The sequence below is a fragment of the Balaenoptera physalus genome (assembly GCF_965194825.1).
Source record: "Balaenoptera physalus genome assembly, chromosome: 16".
Taxonomy (NCBI): domain Eukaryota; kingdom Metazoa; phylum Chordata; class Mammalia; order Artiodactyla; family Balaenopteridae; genus Balaenoptera; species Balaenoptera physalus.
Genome location: NC_138898.1, coordinates 53,764,381 through 53,788,996, shown reverse-complemented (window position 1 = coordinate 53,788,996; position 24,616 = coordinate 53,764,381). Strand labels below are relative to the sequence as shown.

The window sequence follows — 24,616 nt, the reverse complement described above, 5'->3', positions numbered from 1 at the left end:
GAGCCAAGCGGGAGAGAGACCCGAGAGTTGGAGCAACCACTGTGAGGTGTCCCCAAGGTGAAGGATGCTTGCAGAACCAGGCCCGGCTGCATGGGAGCCAGAGCAGCTCGGAGCAGTCAAACTGGAGGAGGAGGAGGCTGCCGGCCAGGAGGACCCCAGGCAGCCAGAGGCCAGGCCCCGGCCCGAGGTGGCTCACCAGCTCTTCAGGTGCTTCCAGTATCAGGAGGACATGGGGCCGAGGGCATCCCTGAGCCGCCTCCGGGAGCTCTGTAGCCACTGGCTGCGGCCGGCTCTTCACACCAAGAAGCAGATCCTGGAGCTGCTGGTGCTGGAGCAGTTCCTGAGTGTGCTGCCCCCACACCTCCTGGCCCGGCTCCAGGGCCAGCAGCTCAGGGATGGCGAAGAGGTGGTGTTGCTGTTGGAGGGTGTCCAGAGGGAGTCCAGCAATGTGGGGCCGCTGGTAAGAGGGGGGCAGCCAGGTGGGCTGGACAGCAGGTGGAAAGACAGGGACTTTATCACCCCATTAAGAAATCACTGAGCTGGGACTTCCCTGGCGGCCCAGTGATTAAGACTCCGCGCTTCTACTGCAGGGGGTGTGGGTTCGATCCCTGGTCGGGGAACTACGGTCCTGCACACCGCGCAGTGAGGCCAAAAAAAAAGGAAGTCACTAAACCCCACTTTCCTTCCTCTGCCGGCTCCTTCTTGACCTCCTAACTCCCTCCCTGTCTGACCCTCACCTTTCCTCAGTCCCATGGCCCTAGGGAGTTAGTAGGACTTGGTTTACCGTCCTGTCCGTCACCTAACATGGATGTGTTCTGAACAGGATTTTAGTTTTAATGCTGGCAAGAATTGTCCCCGTGCAGAGGTCACCTTGGAGGAACAGGGGGGCTCTTCCCAAGTCTCCAGCCACAGCCCCAAGAAGGAAGTGCCCTCAGAAGGGCCTCCAGCCCTGGAGCCATCGCAGGAACTCTCGCTGTCCCAGCCAGTGCCCTCCAAGCCTGCTGAGATGGGGGCCTGGAGATGTCCCCCAAGTTCAAAGCAGCCATTGAGCCCAGGTCCCAGGAGAACATTGCAGGCCACGCAGGAGAGCGGTGAGGATCTGGGGTCTAAGGAAGGTGGAGGCCTGGTGTGCGGTGGGAGCTGAGGGGCCAGGTGGGTGAGGGTGGGGAAGGAAGCGGGCAGCCTCCCTAGTTGACAGGAATGGGGGCAAGCCAAGATGCCTGTCACAGGGCCCTGACGATGGGTGCACGTCCTCGGAGCCACATGGTGGTAGGACTGGCTTCTAACAGCTCTTTCTTTCTCCCCCAGTGCTGTCAGCCCCCCAGGGCCCTGAGCTGTGGCCAGAGGAGAACTCTGGAGATCAGGAGCTGGCAGCTGTGCTGGTGAGCCGGACTGGTCCCCTCACTCCAGGTCGATCTCACGCCCTGGAATGTTCTCTGCCTCTGAAGTTTTAGCAAATCCATGTTTTTCTTAATTTAAACCTTGAAAGTTCTTCATCCCCCTCAGGTCCTAGAGCCCCATTCCTCACTCACTGACAATCTCTGCCCCTCCTTTGGTCACAGGAGTCCCTAACCTTTGAAGATGTCCCAGCAAAGAAGGCTTGGCCTGTGCATCCTCTGGGTAAGAGGCCTTTTTCCCGGGTTTATGACCACTGAAGGGTTTTTCTTTGCCTGTCAGGGGTGGTCCCGACCTGACTTTTTGACCTCTTTGGCAAAAAACGGACTATTTTGAAGAGGTAATATATACTGATATATATATCTATATAGATATATATTGATATGTCTGTATCTATACAGGGCTATTTTAAGGCTCATTGGGTCTAATCATCAACCCCCAAAACTTTGAGCTTTTAAAATAGGTAGTCGGGAACTCCCTGGCCATCCAGCGGTTAGGACTCTGGGCTTTCATTGCCGTGGGCCCGGGTTCAATTCCTGGTCAGGGAACTAAGATCCCGCAAGCTGTGCAGCATGGCCAATCAATCAATCAATCAATCAATAAGGTGGTCATGGCAAATACCATATGATATCATTTATATGTGGAATCTAAAATATGACACAAATCAACTGATCTATGAAACAGACTCACAGACATAGAGAACAGACTTGTGGTTGCCAAGGGGAAGGGAGTGGGAGGGAGGGATGGATTGGGAGTTCAGGATTAGCACATGCAAACTATTATATATAGACTGGATAAACAGCAAGGTCCTACTGTATAGCACAGGGAACTATATTCAATATCCTCTAATAAAACGTAATGGAAAAGAATATATCTATAACTGAATCCATTTGCTGTACAGCAGAAATTAACACAATATTATAAATAACTATACTTCAGTAAAATTAATTACAACAGCTAAAATAAAATAAAATAAAATAAAATAGGTGGTCATGGGAGGGCTTGCTAATGGGTATGGGTCTCCATTTGGAAGAATGACATAGATAGTGGTGATGGTTGCACAACATTTTGAATGGACCTAATGGACCAGAATTATACACTTTAAAACAGTAAACTGTATGTTATTTGGTTTTTACCCACCCTCTGCCCACCTACCAGCTTTGCAGGATTCTGGGATTCTTTCTGCTTCCAGGCACTGAGGTTCTGGCGATTCCCAGAAGCGCCTCCGAAAAGGTCTGACCTGTCCTGTTTTCTGCTTCTTTCCCAGGATTTGGAGGCAGAACCCCAGACGAGGCGTTTAAAGAAGAGGAACCGAAAGGGGTGTCCTGGCCCGCTGCCATCTCAGCAAAGTCTCAGGCAGAGAGTCCCAGGGTAGCGGAAGAGCCCCACACTCAGTCGCTCTGCCCTGGCCCTGAGGTGGGCGGCCCCGGTGGAGAAATGTCCCCTCCCGACAGGAGTGAAGTTCTCGAGGTCAAAGTGGCTGGGGGCGCCCCCAAGTCGGAGCCGGAGATAAAGTTCATCTGCACAGACTGCGGGGTGAGCTTCCCACAGCTGGCCCGCCTGGAGACGCACCAGCTGCGGTCTCACCCGGGCGCGCGGTCCTTCCTGTGCTTGTGCTGCGGGAAGAGCTTCGGCCGCAGCTCCATCCTCAAGCTGCACATGCGCACGCACACGGATGAGCGGCCGCACACCTGCCACCTCTGCGGCCACCGCTTCCGCCAGAGCTCGCACCTGAGCAAACACCTGCAGACGCACTCCTCCGAGCCCGCCTTCCTGTGCGCCGAGTGCGGCCAGGGCTTCCAGCGCCGGGCCCGCCTCATGCAGCACCTGCTGGCGCACGCCCAGGACCAAAAGCCCTCAGGCGCCCCGGAGACCAAGACCCCAGCGCCCCCCGAGCTGGCCATCGTCCTGTGCTCTCACTGCGGCCAAACCTTCCAGCGCCGCTCCAGCCTCAAGCGCCATCTGCGGATCCACGCCAAGGACCAGGGCCACCAATGCTCCGAGTGCTCGGGCAGCCTGCGTCCCGGGCCCGAGCTCAGGCCCTACGTGTGCGGCGACTGCGGCAAGGCTTTCCGGCGCAGCGAGCACCTCGGGGCACACCGGCGTGTGCACACAGGCGAGCGGCCCTTCTCCTGCCAGGTCTGCGGCCGCAGCTTCAGTCAGAGCTCCCAGCTGGTCTGCCACCAGCGGGTGCACACGGGCGAGAAGCCCTACAGCTGCCCGCACTGCGGGAAGCGTTTCATGCGAAGGGCCGGCCTCGCCCGCCACCTCCTGACCCACGGCGGCCCGAGGCCCCACCACTGCGCCCAGTGCGGCAAAAGCTTCAGCCAGACGCAGGACCTCGCCCGCCACCGGCGCAGCCACACGGGGGAGAAGCCCTGCCGCTGCAGCGAGTGCGGCGAGGGCTTTAGCCAGAGCGCCCACCTGGCGCGCCACCAGCGCATCCACACCGGGGAGAAGCCTCACGTCTGTGACACGTGCGGCCACCGCTTCCGCAACAGCTCCAACCTGGCCCGCCACCGCCGCAGCCACACGGGCGAGCGGCCCTACAGCTGCCAGAAGTGCGGCCGGAGCTTCCGGCGCAACGCCCACCTGCAGCGCCACCTGGCCACCCACGCCGGGGCGGGGGACGAGGGCGCATCTGGGCAGGCCGAACCCCCCCAGGAGTGCCTGGAGTGCGGCAAGATCTTCAGCCGCAGCTGCAACCTACTGCGGCACATGCTGGTGCACACGGGGGCCAGGCCCTACTCCTGCACGCAGTGTGGCCGCAGCTTCAGCCGCAACTCCCACCTGCTGCGCCACCTGAGAACCCACGCCCGGGAGACCCTGTACTAGCTTCGCCTGGTTCCGCCAGGTCTGTCCCGCGTGCATCTTCCCGGTGTGCCTGGCCTCCAAGGCTGCAGTGGATGGCGCTGCCCCCACACCCCAGCCGCCTCTCTCTGGCTCCACCGACCCTGCACAGTAGTTCTTCCCGTCCCCACAGGGAACTCTTCCAGGCCTCAGGAATGTATTTTAAAATACCCAAAGTAAAACAGCCTTCTTCAAAGTGGTCCCTCTTTATGTTTTTTTTAAGTGCACCAAAATGCCACCTTTTACCCTCCCCACTGTATCACGGTGATGCATTTCTCCTTCCCCCACCCCTTCAAAAGCAGGCTGGATGGGAGAAGGTCCAGGGGGAGTTCCTCCCACCTGAAAAGGCTCAGACTGTGTGTGTGTGTGTGTGTGTGTGTGTGTGTGTGTGTGTGTGTGTGTGTGTTGGGAGTTGGGGGGAGGGTTTCTGTCACAGGCAGCTCTTGGTAAGGCCAACCAATCTCACCCCGGAATTTTTTCTTCTCTGGAGTCTACCACTAACCCTCCGTGTCCAATACAGTATCTTCCAGCCATATGTGGCTGTTTAAATTAATTAAAATGAATAAAACTTAAAATCCCAGATTCTGGATTAATACGGGAAACCTCTTCTTCTGTAACATTGGTAACTAATTCTAACTGAAAATGCTAACAGGAGAAACTAACCTGCCCACAGCCAAGTCAGGTTGACAGTTGGGGACCCCTAACCATCATACTCCTCTAAACCTAAAGCTGCCTTGTAGGTTTGCCCACCTTCTTCCTGCCCATCAGGCTGACTTGGTTTGCCTCTCCCTCTGGTGGACAGATTTTAAATTATGTGTCTTCTGGTAAAAATACAGGAGAGAAAAGCTGCCCACCCCAGCTCCAGAGCACACATGCACCTCCTGCTTTTGTCTGTCACTTTTCACTCAAAACATATTGTATTTTAATTACTGCCCCTCCACCAACCTGACACATGACTGCTCCTTAGCAAATGCTTGTGGAAAGGAAGTGAACTCATCAACCAAAGCTCAAGGGACTGAAGGAGAACCAGCCCCAAATCTGGGGAAAGTAGAGGTGGTTCTCAGGCACAGTTGGGAGGGAAAGCTCTGAGCCTAGGGAAGGTCCAGACTTCAGGGGTTGGGAGGAAGAGTGGGTTACAGAGAATCCCCAAAGGCAAAGCTACTCTGTGAGCACGCCTGAGGCAGGAAGTCAGGGCTGGGTGGGGTGAGGTTGGCGAGATTGGGGGGAGGGGAATTTGGCCTCAGAGATGGTGAGCATGGCTGGCCCTCAGGCCTTGCTCCCGGATCTCCCAGTCTTTATTTGCAGGCCCAGGTGAGGGAGGCCACAGGCCCAGAGACCCCACTCCCCCCCCTCCTACTCTGCCTTCCCTCCTGGCCCAGGATTGGGTGCACCCTCCCTCCCCACCCTCCCTGGCTCCTGGGGCTCTGATCTTTGGAGAAAGACCAAGGAGTTGCGAGGCCCCAGCTGGAGTGGTGAAGGCCCAAAGAGGGAGATCAGGAGAAGAAAAGAGGGGTCAAAGCCCCTCCCCGGAGCTCCCTGTGCCCCAGGAGTGTGCATTTATTGAGCACCTACTATGCCTCAGGCACCGCGATAAGCAATGCACTGGCCTGAGATGGTCCAGTCCTCACCACGAGTCAGTCCTTGACCAGTGTCCCTAGTTACAGATTAGAGAGGCGGGTGGCTTGTCCTCGTTCACCCAGAACCAGGACCCCCACCTGGGTCCATCTGACCCACGAACTCTGCCTGTCACCACTGGGCCCCCAGCCTCCATCCCCACAGGCACTCCATTTGGTTCAATCAACTTCTATTAGGATTTCAGCACTACAGTGACAGGCAGGTCAGACCTGGAGAAGGAAACCCGGGTGGGGAGAGCTTGATGGGCAGGGTGGTGTCCTCCCTGAAGGACAGGAGGTGAGGGAGGTTGCAAGGATGGGTCAAGGGCGAGCAGGAGGGCAAAGGTCGCTTCAGAAGATTCTTACTGAGAAGGGGAAAATCAAATTGGCTTCTACATGAGGCCAATCTCCTCCCGGACCCTGTGGGGCTCCCTAGACCTGGATGAGGCTCTTGAAGAACTGCCCCACAGAGAAGAAGAAACGCTTCAACTCTCCCCAGATGGCCTCAACTGCACTGCGCAAGGCCTGTAGGCCAGCAGCCACCTTCTGCCGCAGGCAGGCAAGCGCAACAAAAAACTTCCACTTCAGTTCCTGCAGCCGTTCTCAGAACTGCCTCAGCGCTCTGTCCCAAAAGCTCTTCCCCGGCTTCTGGTCCCCTGGATTATCAGTACCAGAGGGCCTCCGGATTCTACAACGGAATTCCTGCTGCACTTCACCAAGCAAGGGGGTGAATTCCTGCAGGGATGGGAGGCTGTTCAGGGACTCCCCTAGGGGGGATGCAGCCCCAGGTCCTGACCCTGGCTGAGGCCTCCAAGCCTTTGTGAGAGTCTGGGACACAGAAGCCCGCAAATGGAAACTGCCTGCTTTCCTGCCAACAGCTCCATAGACACCAGGACTTTTCCCAGAGGCTGGACCTGGCCCCTCAATTCCCCTCGAGGCGTAAACCACCATGGTGAGGTGTACCTGCCTGTTGGCGTACTGGCCTCTGAGCCCAGCACCAGGCCCACGGGGCTCATCATCGTGAATTCAGGGCAGGGCTCTGGCCACTGTGTGCTGGGCGGGGAGGCCGGTGCCAGCAAGGCTGCACCTCCTGAGCTCTCAGGGGCCATGCCTCCAACCCCCACTCAGGGGAGCTATGTGCACACATGGCAGTGCCAACAGCGAGAGAGAGCAAGGTGGAGGGGAAGCAAGGGGCTGTGACAGTGGCTCATACTCACCCGTACATTGTTGTGAACTTCAGCATCCACAGCTTCAAGCAGGTTCTCACTGAGTTGGTCCTGGGGAGAGGAAGTGTGGACGCTGCACACCTGCCCCTGCCGCTGAGGTCTGTGGTCCCCACTGTGGCCTCCCATGCGTCCAGGTGAGTCCAAAGGGAGACAGTAGCCCAGATAACCTGGCTGATCCAACCCTGGGGGCTACTCTTTGGGGGAGGGGCAAGGCCCAAACTCATCTCCAGCTTTGCTAGGACTGACTCGACCTGCTGGGAAAACAACGCTCCGTTTAAAATCCCCCCACCCTCTCTCACTTTCAGTCTCAAACCCCAAGCCCCAGCCTGTTCTCATCTGTGCCCCCCTCACCGCAAGGTGAGGGTTCAGCGCACGTGCCTGGGGACCAGGAATCTGGCATCCCTGCCCTGCCATCAATTGCCCTCTGACTTGGACACCTCCCTCAGCATCCCTGGGCCTCTGTATCCCCCACCTGTGCACTCACCTGCCACACAGGTAGGAATTTTGTCCAGTGTAAGGACTGGGTGCTGAGCTTTCACCATCATCACCATCATCAGAAACCACCCACCACACTTAAACTGGGGAGGCAAGGGGAATAGGGGCGCACTGACCCACCTGTGTGTCTGCTTGGGGTTGACTTTGGAAGTCATCACAGAAGTCGTCCACACACTCATGCTGTGAAGAGAGACAGAGTTGGGACAAAGAGGCCTGGTCCTTCTCCCTCCTGCGTCTCAGGTGGGCCAGGACATTCTCAGCTTCACCCAGCAGAAGCCAGGCCTCCTGCATCCCCCAACCACACATGCGGAAGAAGTTCTTACCATTTTGGCCCTCAGAACAGCAATGTTATCTGGGACTCCCTGTGGAGGTAACAGTGACACTCAGGCTTATGTGACCTTGACAACTCCCCCAGACCTGTTACACACATACACACACACACACACACACACATACAAGTAGGACCATTGCCGCTGAGTGTGCAGGGTCAACCTGGTTCCCAGATCCCTAGCCCTCTGTGGTCCCGGTGAGAGCTGAACGGGGAGGAATTGGCACTGTCCTCTCCTGTCTGAGGCTCTACCTGACCGCTGACCCTGCAGGCCCCCGGGCTCCAGCCCCTCCCCGCCAGACACTTGGCTCCACCATGGAGGTGGGAGGCGCCCCACAGACCCCTCACAAGACTCCACATTATGGTCCCAATCTGGCGCTGTCCACACTGCCTTCCGGCCCCTGGGTGGTCAGTGCCATTCACAGCGTGTGCAAGGCACCTGTCTGCACACTTTGTGTCACCAGGGGCACCACCCTGTCAGCCCAGTGTCACACACAACGGGGCAAAAGAACACCTTGGGGGCCAGTGGGAACAATCTCCTGACCCTCTAACTGAGCCTGACCACTCAGCCCTGGGTCATCCCGCAGAGACTCTCCCCGATCCCCGTGTTGCGTGGCTCAGAGCTCCCTGGAGCATCTGGTCACCCTCAGAATTGAGGTGGGGGGAGTGGTGTGGTGGGGGGAGGGGGGAAGGCACCCCAAAGGGAAAGAATAGACAGTGAGGCCAGTGCAGGCTTCAGCTGCTAATCCAGGCACCTGAGAAGAATATTTTTAAGTTTCTCAGAAAGCACTGCCCAGCCTCTACCCTCGGGTTTCCAGGGTGTAGGCAGGGTCCAAGGGGATGGCTGATTCCTCTTACACTGCAGACCCTCCATTTCCAGCTCCCCCACGAGCATGTCCAGTCTAATTCCTAAAGTGACACCCTTGCCCCATAACTCCTTGGTGCTCCTGCACACACAGACATGCACACAGAGCTGCCCCCCATAACTGACCTCCCAGACAGGAATACTGGCCCACAACAGGACGTGCTCCATAAAGGAAAGGGCTCAGAGCAAAAGAAAACTGTAGGGTCCTTTGTCCACAATTATGCAGGATTTCAAGACGGTGACAGCAGAGCATTCGAACAGGGTCATTGTGAGACTGGGCCCTGTTGATGGCACAGGTCACATGCCTTTGACCCTCTGCTTCCCCAGTGGCTCCCCCAGGGCCCAGGGAGGGTGGGACAGAGGCAGGTGCATGTGGACCGTTCAGCAGGGGTGGGGGCTGGGCTGGTGGGGGTGGGGGACATGGGGGAAATGAGACTCTAGGGCCCAATCTCCCCCCCATCACTCCCTCTCACTCACTTTGGAGAAGCACATGGTGGCTCCGGGTTCTGCTGCTGTGACCTGGTGGGAGGAACAGGTGTGAGGAAAAGGGTTCCAGAGAAGCAGCCTGTCCCACCACCCTGGAAAGTCCTCTGGCTGCAGATCAGCCCCCTCCCCCAACTTTTGCTTCCCCTGAGCCAGTGACCTTGAGCTCCTCCAGCCAGAGCCCCAGCTGAGCTGTCTGCTGCCCCCTGAGATCCACTGATTTAAGAGCATAAGAGAGAGGGGCGGGGGAGGGTGAAGCCACCCTGGGGCAGGATGCAGGGTCAGCTGTGTGTGTTTGCGTGTGTGTGACAGAAACAGAGACAGAGAGGGGAAGAGATAGATGGAAAGAAAGACAAAGCGACAGAGGTCTGAGGGGTGTGGATTGAGGAGGGCATGTCCCTTACACTCAGGGTCCCTGGCTCTCGCCCCTCCACCCTGAGCTGGGATGGGAATCTCTGAGCCCAGCACGGGCCTCACCCCTGACCCATCAGCTCAAGAGAGGGGAGGGGCAGAGGGAAAGTCCAGACTTGAGACAGCAGCCTGAGGAATCTTCTGGAGCTCTGGAGAAGGACGTCACCCAGCTGCGGGTTAAGATATGGGGGATGCCCCTGAGCCCTCTGGGAGCCCCCCAATCCAGAGCCACCACGGCAGGGCTCTCCCTGGCCCAATCTCTCACAGCCTGGCCTGCCTCCCAGCTGCAACCACAGCCCCTCACAGCCCAGCACGGCCATGGCCTTGCTGACTGTATTAGTGACCCAGAGCTGCCATAACAAACTGCCACAGACCAGTGTCTAAACAGCACAAATTTATTCTCTCTCGGTGGAGCCTAGAAGTTGAAATCAAGGTGTCTGCAGGCTTGGCTCCTCTGAGAGCCCTGAGGGAAGGATGTGTTCCAGACTTCTCTCCTAGGCGTGTAGACGGCCATCTCCATGTTTACATGGCATCCTCCCTAGACATGTATCTGTCTCCTAAGTCCCCATTTTTATAAGGTCACCAGTCATACTGGATTAGGGCATACACTAAGGACCTCATTTTAACTTGATTCCCTCTGTAATGACCCATCTCCAGATAAAGTTGCATTCTGAGGTAGTGGCGGTTAGAACTTCACCATATGAATTCAGGGAAACACACTTCAACCTGTAATATCCTTGAAGAAGAACAGGGTTCCTTAGGGGGCCACTCGTGTGAGCCCAAGAGGGACAGACCTACAAGTCCCACTCCTTGGTGAAAGCCTCACTTGGGTTCACTGGACCCCAGCTAACATCCCCTGCCCCTTAGGAGCCCATTCAATTGTCTGAAAACCCCTTTCCCCACCCAGGAAGTCCAGATCTTCCCTGAGCCATCTTTGAATTCCAGGGCGGGAGGGAGAGAAGGGAGCAGTTCCCGCTTCAGCTGCAAGTCGTATTTCTGGTTTCATCTCTGGAAACCTGGCTCCCTGAGACGTGACACTCGGCCCCTCCATGTCTGTCTCGTGAAGGCCACCATCTGAAGGCATTTTGTGTTTCATCATGGACTGAGCCATTTTCTTTAGAGCTTTAGTGAGATATAATTCACATACCATACAATTCACCCAGGAAAGTGCCCAATTCAATGCACAGAACTGTTCAACCATCACCACCACAATCAATTTCAGAGCATTTTCATCACCTCAAAAAGCCATTCTGGGGGTCTATCCTGGCGGTCCAGTGGTTAGGACTCCATGCTTCCACTGCAGGGGCATGGGTTCCATCCCTGGTCGGATCCCCTCATGCCACGCTGCTCAGCCAGAAAAAAAAAAAAAGCCATTCTACACCCCTAAGCCATCATCCTCCAGTGCCCGCTACCAGGCAACCACTAATCTACTTTGTCTCTATAGATTTGCCTATTCTCGACATTTCATATAAACGGACTCATACAGTATGTGACCATTTGTGTCTGGCTTCTTTCACTTGGTATAGTGTTTTCAGTTCCTCCATGTGGCAGCGTGTACCAGGACTTCATTCCTTTTTATGGCTGCACAACATCCCACAGTAAGGATGGACCACATTTTGTTTCTCCATTCATCCACTGATGGACTTTTGGGTTGTTTCCACCTTCTGGCTATTATGAATAATGTTGCTATGAACATTCATGTACAAGTTTCTGTGTGGACATGCTTTTTCTCATGAATTCCACCTAGGAGTAGAATGGCTGGGTCGTACAGTAACTATGTTTTTAACTTTTTGAGGTACCACCAGACTATATTCCAAAATGACAAATCATTCAATATTCCCAGCAGTAATGTATCAAAATTCCACACATCCTTATCAACACTTACTATTATGTCTTTTTGATTCTAGGCATCCTAGTGGGTGTGAAGTGGTATCTCACTCTGATTTTTATTTTCATTTCTCTGATGATTAAGGATGTTGAGCATCTTTTCATGTGCTTATGGGCCACTTGTACGTCTTCCTTGGAGAAATGTATACACTGATCCTTTGCCCATTTTTATTTTTTATTTTATTTAATGATTTTTTAAATAGTAGGTTTTATTTTTTTAATTAAATATTTATTTATTTATTTGGCTGCTCTGGGTCTTGCGGCATGAGGGATCTTTGTTGCAGCATGCGGAATCTCTAGTTGAGGCATGCTTGTGGGATCTAGTTCCCTGACTAGGGATTGAACCTGGGCCCCTTGCATTGGGAGCGTGGAGTCTTAGCCACTGGACCACCAGGGAAGTCCCTTTGCCCATTTTTAAATTGAGTTATTTGTCTTTTTATTGTTAAGTTGTCAGGGTAGTGTATACATATGAGATAAAAGTCCCTTATCAGATATATCATTTGCAAAAAAATTTTCCCCATTCTTTTCACTTTTTTTTTTTTTTATTTTTAAGAATTTATTGTACGTGAAATAAAACACATGTCACATACCCTTTAACTTCATCACCATTTTAAGTTCACGTTTCTGAGGCATCAGATATATTCACCTTCTCGTGGAGCCATCACCACCATCCCTAGAACTTTTCATCTTGTAAACCCAAAATTCCGCAACCATGAAATTCTCACTCCCCATCCCCTCCCACTGCCCCTGGCACCAACATCCACTTCAGTCTGAGTTGTTGACTCCAGAGCCCCCATTGGGTGGAATCCTGCAGTGTTTGCTGCAGGGTCATTTTGGAAGAGCTGACTTGCAGTCTGAAGCTCTGCCTGTTTGCACCTAAAGAATCTGCATTTAGGGAGAAAGTGTATGAAGAAGGGGGTGTACAAGGGACAAGGGTGTCTGGGGTGACTTTTCACTTTTCTGATGGTCTCCTTTGAAACACAGAAGTTTTACATTTTTATTATGGGACTGTACTGTTCTTTAAATAATATAATTCAATTTAATGTGGCATTTTTGTGTAGCAGACTTAATGAAGTCTTAAAGGCTGGAGAAGAAGTTTCCATCGTAGCAGTGAAAGCAGCCTCAAATTTCTCATGGGACATCCCTCCTCTGGGCTCCCTTCAACCAACTTTTTGGGTTCCTCCTCCCATTCATTCTCATCCACCCTGTCTCCCATCAACGCTGGAGTCCAACCTCTTCTGCAAATCAGAGTGATTTGGGTCTGTCAGGTTCCTGCCACCGAACTTCGCCCCAGCTCCATCAGTGCTCAGAAGAAACGAAGGGCTTTCTCTCCCGTCATTTTTATTGTCCTCCTGGTGGGGCTGACAAGCTCTTCAAATACAAGTTTCCTCCTCCTCATACTTCACGAGGATCCTAACAGAGGCCCAGATGGTTTTCTGGTCGCCTTGAATTCTCAGGTCCCAGGCTGGTTGAAGACACCTGGCTGTCGTCCTCCTACTGGTCTGCTGCTCGTGACCAAGGTGGGCAACATCCCCACTGGCCTCAGCTCTGGGCAGCACTGTGGGGCCGCTGAAGCTGGGTACCAACCAAAGAAGTGGCCGCTAAGTGACTCCACACATGGGGGGTGGACCTCTCTCAACCAAGGCCATCAGCTGGGCTTTGTAGACAACAGGAAGGGGTTGGCCCCTGGGAGAGAAAACATGGCAGAAACACAGAAAAGCCACAAGGCAGAGACACAGAGATGACAGCCGCTGGCCCAGCTCCCTTGCCCAGCAGGGCCACCCCCACCCCAGCTTGTTCAAATGCAGATTCATGGCCCCAGCCCTAGAGTGAGCATTCAGAGCGAGGGCATGGAATCTGCATTTTTAAGTTTAGTGAGTCATTCTGTTGTGGAATATTCCAAAAGCATAGTTGCAGAGGCACTGATTTAGATCCTGAATTCTGTGGAGAGTGGGCGGGGGGGAGGTTGCAGGGTGGTCAATGAGGTGGCCCAGGTTCCACCCACTCATCACCCAGGAAAGCTGAGGAGCCAGTGACCCTGGACTGAGAGGGGACCAGTCCACTGTCTTTCCACCAGCATTGAGCTGATGGAGCCAAGCAGTTCAGAAGGAGGTGGCAGAGGCTCAGGTGTGGAGGTGGGGAGAGGTGTTTTAGGGACAGGATGGTGTCCTGTTGAACGTAGGCATTTCTTGTACCAGCGTGGTGACCAGAAAGAAGTCCACTGGGGCGGGATTCTGGAGTATCATCCATGTGGCCACTGATGTCACCCAGAACTTGGGACACTGGTGCTCAGGGGTGGTCTCAGGGCTGGGTTTGGGGTCCCCACCAATATGGCTTGACTGGGACTTCATGGAAGCAGGACAGGGTGAGAAACGTCAGAGCAGCGGGTGGAGAGGCGGCCTGGGGTTCAGCGTCCCGGGCAGGCCTGTCCTGTAAAGACCCGAACAGCTTGGGACAGCTGCTGTTGCCAGGCGGGTCCAGGGCTGCAGGGAGTCAGCCGGCTGAGCTCCGGGAAAGGCTAGGTATTCCGGGAAAAGAAGAGTCCTGCGGGGTCGAAGCCAGGCCGGAGTTCGGGTTGCCAGGGGAGGGAGAGGAGAGAACTAGGAGGCCAAACACGTGGGGCATTCAGTGCCAGGGCTAGTCCTGTCACCACCCCTTGGCCTTCCCTGGGCTTAACTCCACCCGCATCCGCCCAGCAGCATCCTCGCTGAGCTCCGCCCCCGGGGACAGAGGGCCCGCGGTGGGAGATCCGGTCCCTTCCGTGTGGTGGGCGGTCACCCCTCAGCGGGAGGCGAAGCCCCCCACCAGCAGGGGCAGCAGGGGCAGCAGCGGGGGCACGGACGGCCGCCCTGCCGCCTGACTGATCTCGCACTGACAGTCGCAGGCTCCTGGCTTAAGGGTCGCTTTGGGGGGTCTGGGGGCGGGGCAGTCCAGAAACTTAGGGCCCATTGGTTGGGGGGAGTCCTGCTCGGCTTTGACGCTGCCCTTGCGGAAGCGCCAGTAGTGGGCGCCCTTGAAGAAGTAGGTGTCACCTGCGGGGAGGGAGCAGCTGCTTCAGGGGCTGGTCCAGGCCTGCCCCTCCCCCCTCCCCCCGTGCGGCTTCTCTCCCCAGGGCTCTCCAAACCCCCGGGATGTCCTCTAGCTCCCCATCCCTCGGCCTCTCCCCGCGGGCGCTCTCTCTCACCTGTGTTGCTGACGATGACGTCGTCGGGGGCGTGCGGTGCCCCCTCCCAGAGGCTCAGGTCGCGCGGGTAGCCGGGGTCCGGGCGCGCTGCCGCCTCGTCGTACCGCCAGTACCGCCTGCCCCGGATCAGGTAGGTCTTCCCGTTCAGCGGCCAAGAAAACACGGCGTCCACCTCCTCCCTCGGGGGCAGCCCCAGCTCCGTGAGCGGCCGCGCGGCGCCCTCCAGCTGCCGGTCCTGGAACACCCAGAACTGCGGACCTGAGTGGGTGGGAGGGAGGGGCAGGTGAGCGGCGCTGCGCATGCCCGGAGCCAGCCACGCCTCGAGCCTCACTCACCGCTGAAGAGAAGGATCCGGCCGTCCGGATGCCGGGCGTAGGCGGCCTGGATGACCTTCACCTGGGCCGGCAGCCCCTCCCAGAAGCGGTGGAGCCGGGCGGGCCGGGGGGACACCAGCTGTCCCGAGGGCTGGAGGCGCCAGAACCACGGGCCTACGGGGGAAGAAGGGGTGGGCATGTGGGCGTGAGATGAGACGGCAGGAGGTCTCCTCCCCACCCCCCTCAGTGTGTGGCCCGAACACAGCGCTAGGTTTCCCCTCCCACCGCAGGGTGGGCAGGTCCATCTGAAAATCAAGGCTGCAGTGGCTCTAGGGTGACCGGCTGGTCCAGGGCTTTCCCCTTTTCAGCACTGAAAGTCCCGCATCCCTGCGAACCTCACAGCCCCGGCGGGTCACTCTAAGTGGGTAGGAAGCCAACTATATGGGGTCGGAGAGGTCCGAAGTCACTTACCTTTGAAGAAGAAAGTTTCGCCTCGGATGTTGGCGATGGCGTCAAAATGGCCACCACATCGATCAGGAACGGGTTGGGAGGGGCTGGGAAGGAAAAGAGAGGTGAACAGAGAGGGTTGGGGGGCCCCTCTCCCTTTACTTAACCTGGACGGCATCCTACAAGGCAGGGACTCTTACCTGCCCATCTCGTGGAGAAGGACCCTGAGGTTAGGGAGCTCACCCAAGGCCTCACAGCAGGAGGGATACTCACCTGTCCGGGGGCAGGGCAGGGGGCGGGGGAGGAGGAGCCAGGGGTTTCCTTGTGGGCTTGTCAAGTGGGGTTTGCGGTGCTTTCCCTGTGGATAAACCGTTAGAGAGCGGTGAGTCCCCTGACCCTGCTGCAGAGGCTACCCGGCGAGCACCCCATCGCTCCTTGTACCGTAGAGCTGTTGCAGGCCTTCGAGGTCGTCCTGGGACAGGCGGTACTCGGTGGGGTTGCCCACCGGGCCCTGGTAAAAGGGCCTCATGATGGAGTCGGGCGCTGAGGAGTGGCCCAGGCCCAAGGCGTGGCCAAACTCATGAACAGCCACGGCAAACAGGTCCGTCCCCTCGCCATCTGGGGAGGGAGGGAGGGAGAATGGGCTGGAGCTGTGCCCCACCCCGACCCCTAGCACTCCCAGGCCCCGGGGAATGGGGCCTTCTGCTGGGCAGAAACAGCCAGGAGACCCTCAGAGGTGACCATGGCCTCCTCTACCCAGACACCCGCCCCCCGCCCCCAGCCATTTTATCCTTCCTCTCTGCATTCACTTATTTGGTAAATGTTCTTGAGTAGCCTTGTTTGGCAGTGCTAGATACTGGGGTGCCGGTCTGAAAAGACCCACAGAGCAGGTTGGGGGAAGAGCAGGAGGAAACAGTGTGGATAGAGGAAGGAGCAGCTTTACACTGATGAAGCCCCTTCCCCCAAGAAGGCAACATACAGAAACATTCTGGGGGAATCAGGAGCCTCAGGGTGTGTGCAGTTCTCTTAAGGGAGCCCCAGCCCTTGGAGTACCCTTCTTACAGCTCCAGTCTGTTGGCAGAGGCCCCCCACCCCTCCTCACCCTTCCCACTCCCACCCACGGGGAATGTTGGTCAGACTCCATGGCCCCACTCCCGCCCCATGGTCCGCCGCCCCGGGTCCATCCCCCCCCCCCCCAGTGCCCACAACCCCTCAGTCCTCTATTTCCCCTCCCCCATCTCCCTCTCCCACAGCCTCCACCCCCACCCCCACCTCCCTAGGGTCCTCGCCTTCCCTCCCCACCACTGCAGACTTCATCCCTCTCAGAACACGAGGCTCCAGCAGGCACTCTCCAACCACAGCCTGCTAGCCCCGGCGCCCAGCCTCTCTGACCACAGAAGCCTCTTCCTTGGGGACACAGCCCAGGCACCAGGACCGAGCCTATCCACACTCCCAGCTGCTGGCCAAACCCCAGCGCCTCATCGATTCCTGAGCCAGTGAGAGGCCAAGGAGGGACAGAGACAGCAAGAGAGGCAAGCAGCCCCGCCTGGAGGTACGGATTTCCCCAGATGTTGATCTACTTCATGGAAATTTCTAACTAGAGTGAGCAGTGTTGCATGTGGGTTTATTAGAAGTAACCTGGTGAACTGAAAAGCAAATTTCTCTCCACCCCTCAAGGCCACTAGGTGAGAATCTAAGGATGAAATGAGTGAGTCATAAGCAGAGTAGCAAACACTTGTCCGCATTTACTTTTCACAAACCTCTACCTCCTATCCCCATTTTACAAGTGAGGAAACTGAGGCACAGAGAGGTCAAGTTAAATGACAGAGCTGGTACCCTGGCTGTGCTGTTCTGCAGCTAGCTCAGCAGTGATTTCAGATGTCTTGGTCAAACTCATAAGTACTGATGAATTCCCATGTTGACTGTGGATTTTCTCATTGCACTGAGTGCTTTTTCTAAGAAATTGGAGGACGTTTGGCGTCTTAATTAGGTAGATCCTTTTCATATCTCACCACTCCCCCCCACCCCGCCTTGCCTCTCCTTTGGCCGCACCCCTTTCTTGCACCCTTCTCACGCTATTCAGCTGGGGAAATTACACAACCATGCAGATCCAGCCACATGAGACTTCTGGTGCCCATCTCTGGGGGTCCTCGGCACCTCCTCTCATCCTTGCCCACAGCCTCAGCAGGCAGCTCCTTTGCTCTCTCCACTCAGCTTCAATTCCAGACTCATAGCCCCTTCAGCCACTACCCAGCCCCAGCCCCAGCCCCAGCTCCCAACTCTTAGATGACAAATGCTGACAAATGCATTTCCTATTTCATCAAGACAGGCCGCTGATGTAATCTGTAACTTCCTGTGCATTGGGCACAGAGCTTCATCTCCCCCAGCTCACCTCCTGCCTCTTGCCGTGCGCTGGGCGGAGGTCCTTGCTTCGCTCACCTCCTCCAGGACAAGGACAATGCCCCACCCATCCGTTCATCACTGCATTCATGCATGCATGCATCCAGCTGTCCATCCATCCATCCGTGTGTCCGTTCATCCATCCATTTATCCATCCATTAATCCATGATCCATGCACCCATGCCCCACCCCTTTCTTTCTATTGGCTCATCCACTGTCCCTGAGTGCTCAAGACTCCCTCAGCCTAAGACACCCCCTGGACCTGTCTGCCCCCCATCCATATCCCTTCTCCCTCCGCAACAAGTTCTTTGGTCAGTGGTCTGAACTCAGCCTTCAGTTCCTCAGCTCCTCTCATGCCTCTGTGGTCTAGATTCTCCTGGCACCCACCAAGCCTGTGGGCACTAAGGTCACTTTGTCCCCAGAGGGCCAGATCCAGGCGTAAGTAACTTACTGGATGATTTGCTGCCCTGCTCACTCCTGTCCACTTCCTCCTTTGCTTTTGTTCTTGGTCACCTTTCAGCCTGGTTTTTCTCCATTTCCTTTCATTCCTCCTTCCCTGCCACCCTCCTCTTAATTGTGGGACGCCCCACAGCTCTGAACTTGATCTTCACATTCTACATTCTCCTGGAACCTTACCCCCAAGTACTGCCAACTCTCAAATCTGCCACCAGACCCAGCTCATAGCAGCTGGCAGTGAACAGACTGCCCTGTGCTGAGAGCTGTAGGTGAATTATTCGTCTAATCTGCAAGCCCATGGGACCAGCACATACTATTATTATCCCCATTTCTCAGATGAGGAAACTGAGCACATTGAGGTCAAGTAACTGATACACGCAGCAGGCAGAGGAACCCTGGCTCGAGTTCCACTTCAACCCGGAGATCTTAAATGCTGCATTACACAGCCTCCCTATGGTGGATTTGTCTATCTATGTGATCTGCACCTCACCCAAATCCTCTACAGAGCCTGTGTGCCCATCCTCCGCCGCCCCCTTCCCCAGGAAATGGCTCTCCCTCCTGGCCCAGCCTCCCCTTCCCCGAGCAGTCTGCAGCCAGTGGCTGATGGATGTGGGGGCGGGGGGGGGGCGGGGGCTGGACGAGCTGGGCCCCCTTCCTCCAGGCAGGACCAACCCTGTGGCATTATTTATGCTCCAGTGTTCCCTGCGGGGTCAGGCTCCTGTCCAGCTGAGACCACATCCTTGCTTAGCTTCTTTCCCCAGTCCTCTCCTGCTTCCCTTTCCCCTGAGAACATGCCCCCAAAAACTGCTTGCACAAGAATTTTCCTCTCAAGCTCCAGTTCTGGGGAACCTGACCTAAGTTGGAGGAATCCAAATTCTAGTGCAAGATACCCGACCACTAACGCACCACCTGCACTGACCAGCCAGCCAGCACTGCAGGCACACATCTCAACCTGAACTCACCCCTGCCTTCCCGAGTCTGCTCCTCCTCCTCCCCCACTTCCCACCTGCATTAACAGGACACCATCCTCCAGGGGCCTTGAGCCAGAAACCTGGCTGGTACCCAACCATCCTCACCCCCTTTGCCCCCAGAACCCAGTCAGATCCCAATCTTTGCCCATCCTGACTAGACTCCCCTCAGAGCTGCCCACTGCCCTCTGCCCCCACTCCCATCCCCCCCATCATCTCTCACCTGGACCCCAAGATAGCTTCCTGCCTCCCTGTCCCTATCTTGCCCCCCATGGCAGCCAGTGGTATTTCTAGAATGCAAAACCTTCCACAGCTCCCACTGCCTTCAGAATCCTATCATCCAGACCCCGCCATGTGCTGTCCAAGACCCCTCATGGTGTGAGACCTGCCCTCCAGCCTCTGCAGTCCCCTCCCAACACCATATTTTTGCCTTCCAGCCCCAAATGTCCCAGGCTGTTTCTCCCCCCAGTGCTCCCACCCCTGACTCCCCTGGCCTCGGAGAGCTCACTGGCTTGTGCTTTCTTATGTGTCCCCTCTCCCCCACCCCCCACCCCCCCGCCCTGCATACGCCGGGAGAGTGGGACCTCGGGCACCAGTTGGCACTCAGCACTTTGTTTGGAACAAACAAAGTCACCACTTCCAGGAAGTCCCCGGCACTCAAGAGCTTTGGATCAGCCTTCCTTTGAGCACCCCCAGGCTTGAGGACTTCCTCTGTTGTGATTCCCCGTGGTTGGGTCACCATGTGTAGCAATTGCCAGTTACTCTTCTGACTCAGCTACTGGCAGAGCTGTGTTTTTGCCCCTTTAAGTCCTCAGCCCCACCATGGAGCTGAGCATCTAACAGGACTCTGTGATGGGCAATTTTCTGTGTTAACTTGGCCAGACCATGGTGCCCCGATGCTTGATCAAACACCAGTCTAGATATTGTTGTGGAGGTTATTTTATAGACATGGATAACGTCTATATTCAATTGACAGTAAGTAGAGCAGATCACCCTCCATAGCGTGGGTGGGCCTCGTCTAATCAGTTGAAGGCATTAAGAACGAAAACTGAGGTTTCCTGGAGAAGAAGGAATTCTGCCTCAAAGACTGCAACATAGAAATCCCGCCTGGGTTTCCAACTGGCTTGTTCTGCAAATACGGGACTCAAAAGTGCACCATCGGGCTTCCCTGGTGGCGCAGTGGTTGAGAATCTGCCTGCTAATGCAGGGGACACGGGTTCGAGCCCTGGTCTGGGAAGATCCCACATGCCGCGGAGCAGCTGGGCCCGTGAACAATTACTGAGCCTGCGCGTCTGGAGCCTGTGCTCCGCAACAAGAGAGGCCGCGATAGTGAGAGACCCGCGCACCGCGATGAAGAGTGGCCCCCGCTTGCCGCAACTAGAGAAAGCCCTCACACAGAAACGAAGACCCAACACAGCCATAAATAAATAAATAAACAAATACTTAAAAAAAAAAAAAAAAAAAAGTGCACCATCAAGTCACCTGAATTTCCAGCTTGCAGGCCTGCCCTACAGATTTTGGGCTTACCAGCGTCTGCAATCCTATGAGCCAATTCCTTAAAATAAATCACTTTCTACACACACACACACACACACACACACACACACACACACACACACACACACATCCGACTGGTTCTATTTCTCTGGAGAAACCCAACTGATACAGTCTCCATAAATAAAGGTAATTTAAACTTAATTCTTAAGGACAGACAGATGTGGGGAGAGGATCTCTCAGAAGAGGGGAGATTGTACCTTTTGACCCAAAAGTCCAGGTCTCCTCATCATCGAAGTGGGTGTCCCCAGAGATGGAGTGCTCCCCAGGGAAGAAGGCATGGGCGAGGGTGCCCCCCTGCCCGTCGAAGGGGTAACTGTCCTGGTGATAGGCCCGCGCAAAGTCGATGAGGATGTCAGGCTCCATCGGGCCCTGAGAACCCACTTCCTGGAATTCGAGGCCTGACTCAACACCCCAGGTGGTCAAGGCATGGTGCATGAGGGTCCGCACTGTCTCCTGGCTCAGCACTGAGCCCTGGGGGAAGGAGTTTACCCTGGAAAGAGGAGGGGCGAGTGAGGGGGGCCGAGGAGAGAGAAGGCAGCCACTCACTCGAAGCTGGGTCAGGCAGGCCCAGGGTGGGAGAGGGCGCCAGGACCTACCTCCACGTCAGGGTTCGCTTCTTCCACACGCTGCCACTCAGAGCATACCGGCGGCGCCGCCTGACCAGCCCCGCCGCCCCCAGCACATCAGGCAGGGAGCAGCGGGGCTTATGCATGGTGGCCACTGTCACAGGGTCTGGGGGAGAGGTTGTGGCAGAGGGGGGGTCACCAGTAGGCACCAGCTCACTTTCTCCATGGGGAAACTGAGTCTCATAGCGCTTCAAACACTTGCCCAAGAAGGCCCCACATCTTCGATTGGAACCCAGGCCATATAATTCTGGAAGCCAGCTCATACCAGACTATGACACTGCCCTTCTGGGTAGTATCACCCTCTGCATGGCCCTGCATGGACTCAGAGTCTCAGGCCAGGACCTGGGCATCCTGCTTCCCTGAGCCCTGGCCGCGGGCCTCTAGAGAAAGGAACCCTGGGGGTGCAGTGAGAACTCCTCTCTTGGAGGCTGGAACCCCCTGGGAGGTTGCCCATACCTCACACGCTAGCTCCCAAGTCCCCATCACATCCAGATAAAGTTGAAAGTCCCCAGGCCAGATGGGTCTCTGGTCTCCTGTGCAAGCCCCTCCTAGGTCAGATCTCCTGGAATCCCCTTTACCAGCTTGGCTCCATCCCCAGCCGTCCCCTCACTCCAAGTGAAGGTTGAGGTGAAAAAGAGCAGTTGAGCACATCCTGTTGCCAAAAGGGTCCTACCTCCCCTCGTAGCTGGACAGGACCCCTCCACCTCTCTCTTCCTTTCATTTAACCCAACAGACGAGGCTCTCAGCTCTACCTCCAAAATATACACCCTGGATTCAGCTGCGTCTCATCACATCGTTGCCTGAACACTACGTGCCTCCTTCCTGGTCTGAGTGCTCCCCACCCTCCATTCTCCAGCAGTAAGCAGAGGAAGCTTAAAATTGCAAATCACATCAAGTTGCCTCTCTCCCTCAAACCCGCTCAGGGTTTCTTATCACACTTGAAATCAAACCGAAACACCTTTCACGGCCCCTGATCAGGCTCTTGTTTAGCTCATCAGTCCTCCTTTCATTACAGGCATGCAAGCCAGTGTCTGCCACAGGGCCTTTGCACTTGCCTGGGACAATCTTTTCCCACATCTTCCCATGGCTGTTTCCTCCTCTTAGTGTCCTACGAATTCTTCAAGTCATACGAGCTCCTCCCAACTCATATGACATCTTTCAGAGGGGCCTGCCCTTCCCAGACCAGCTCCCTGAATACCATTAGCATTTTATTTTCATCAGAATGCTCACACTATCTGAAATTAGTTTGCATATTTCTGTTGTTGATCTGTGTGTGTCTCCCTCTAGAATGTTAGCTCCGTGAAAGCAGGGACCTCATCTACCTTGTTCACCACTATACCAGCAGAGCCTGAAATGACCTCACATGTCATTTATCAAGAAGAGATTCCTGATAAATATTTACTGAAAGAGGAATATCTTAGAACCTCCGAGTTGGGACCTGAGGTCAGCATTTCATAGCGCCCGTGATTCAGATACACGGGAGGTTTAGAAACTGCGGTTGGTCGGGTAGGCAACAATGGTCAGGCTGGGTGCGGAGGCTGGGCTGGGGGAGGGGGTGGGAGCCACATACCCAGGACGCCTGTCTCCGGCAGACCCGCAAACCTCTGCATGACCTTGATCGCATCCCGAAGCTTTGCAGGGCTCTGCAGCTGGGCCTGGGCAGGGTGAGGTGGCGGCAGGTAGCCATAGCGGGTCAGCCAGTCCTAGACCAGAGGAGGGAACGGGGGAAGCAGGAAAGGTCGAAGAGATGGGACTTTCCCTTCCCACCACCATCCTGGAAGCCCCACCTCTCACCAGACATGGATAATCCAGAGTCCTCAGCCCCGGGTACTGGCCTGCTCCCTATCTCAAGGTACAGGCCCTCCAGCCCTGGGTTTGCCCTTGTTCATCTGTTCCCAAGAGTCCCCACCTCCCCACCCTAGCCCCTTTCCAGATTTCCAAATTCGGGCCCCGAACCTCCTGACGGATCCAATAATTCGGGTCCCCTGTCTCCATCCCCGGTCACTCTTTGGACATTTGAATCCGCCCCCAGCTTCCTCTGAACCCGGGAGTCCAGGCCCCGGCTTCCCTCTCCCAGCCCCCCTGCAGGTCCAGGAGCCCGCGAGCCCTGGCACTCACCACGCCCAGGCTCACGTCCTGCGCGGAGGGCTCCCGGGCTCGCGCGAGCGGCGGCAGCAACGGGAGCAAGAGCGCCAGGAGCCGGAGCATGGCGCGGTCCTGCCCTGGCGGCCGGCGGAGCTCGAGGGGCCCTGACCCGCGCCGCCCTGGGGATCCGGGGGAGGAGATGAGGGGCCCAGAGAGGCTCAGGGGACCCTGCGCGGGATGCGAGGAGTGGGCGAGGGGATGGGGGGCCGCTCGGGGATCCGGGACCCTGGGAGGCACGACGCGGGGGGCACAGGGGCGTCCAGCGGAGGGCCGGCAGAGTTGAGAGGGTGCGGGAAGGGGGCGGAAGCTCGGGCTCCGGGTCCGCGACGGCCGCCTCTCGGGGATGCGGGCCGGTCCTGTCCGCGCCGACGGCCCCTCCTCCGGACTGGAGCGGCGGGCCGGGCGGGGAGGGGCGGGTCAGGCGCACCCCACTAGGCGAAGACGGCGCAGCAGGGGAAAGGACCGGACCTTCGGTCTTCCAGCGAGACGAGGCGGGCCTGGTGGTGACGCAGGACCCCTCCCGGACCCAGGACCTCTCCTCCGAGCGCTTCAGAGAGCGCGGGGCGCGGCCCCAGCCCCGGCCGCAAGTTTCTCTTCCCAGATCCCGGCTCCGGTGGGACTTCCCGGAGCGCAGCTCGCTTCTGCTTTCTCAGATCCGCGAAGCCGGGCCCGGGGGAGGGGCGGCTCGGGGTCCTCCCCTTCCCCCAGCCGCCCTTCCCGGAGACCCCAGGACGCTCGGCCGGCCAAGCGCAGGGGGGATTTCCGGGCGGCGGGAGGCTGGGCAGCTTCCCCCTCCGCGGGGCCCTGGCACGCCCCCCGCCCATCTCCGCCCGCGGCCCCCGTGTGCGCGCGTGCGGCTGCCTGTGGTCACCGAATTCATTCCCCCAACCACGTGGGCTGCGCGGGTCTCTGCTTCCTACGCGGTGGTCCTAGCAACTCTAGATCCCAGACCCGGGGGCTACTTCG

The 24,616-nt window shown here is 56.6% G+C and overlaps 2 protein-coding genes across 2 annotated transcripts; one reads left to right on the top strand and one right to left on the bottom strand.

The window, feature by feature from the left end:
* Nucleotides 1–128: 128 nt before the first annotated feature.
* On the top strand, nucleotides 129–4,230 carry ZSCAN10 (zinc finger and SCAN domain containing 10; the record flags this gene model as incomplete). Its single annotated transcript, XM_082429156.1, has 1 exon — nucleotides 129–4,230. The coding sequence occupies exon 1, from the start codon at nucleotides 2,833–2,835 to the stop codon at nucleotides 4,228–4,230; it is 1,398 nt and encodes a 465-aa protein (XP_082285282.1). The 5' UTR covers nucleotides 129–2,832.
* Nucleotides 4,066–24,017, bottom strand: MMP25 (matrix metallopeptidase 25). Its single transcript, XM_082429263.1, has 10 exons — nucleotides 23,624–24,017; nucleotides 23,076–23,208; nucleotides 21,476–21,611; nucleotides 21,077–21,369; nucleotides 15,940–16,116; nucleotides 15,772–15,856; nucleotides 15,523–15,605; nucleotides 15,073–15,225; nucleotides 14,738–14,995; nucleotides 4,066–14,585 (listed from the first exon to the last, which is right to left on the bottom strand). The coding sequence occupies exons 1-10, from the start codon at nucleotides 23,711–23,713 to the stop codon at nucleotides 14,335–14,337; spliced, it is 1,659 nt and encodes a 552-aa protein (XP_082285389.1). The 5' UTR covers nucleotides 23,714–24,017; the 3' UTR covers nucleotides 4,066–14,334.
* Nucleotides 24,018–24,616: the final 599 nt, after the last annotated feature.

Coding starts and splice junctions, on each gene's coding strand:
- MMP25 (XM_082429263.1), bottom strand. CDS start 23,713: ATGCTCCGGCTCCTGGCGCTCTTGCTCCCGTTGCTGCCGCCGCTCGCG. Junction 15,857..15,939: donor AGGCCTGCAACAGCTCTACG/GTACAAGGAGCG, acceptor GTTTATCCACAG/GGAAAGCACCGCAAACCCCA. Junction 15,606..15,771: donor CCTGCCCTGCCCCCGGACAG/GTGAGTATCCCT, acceptor TTTCCTTCCCAG/CCCCTCCCAACCCGTTCCTG.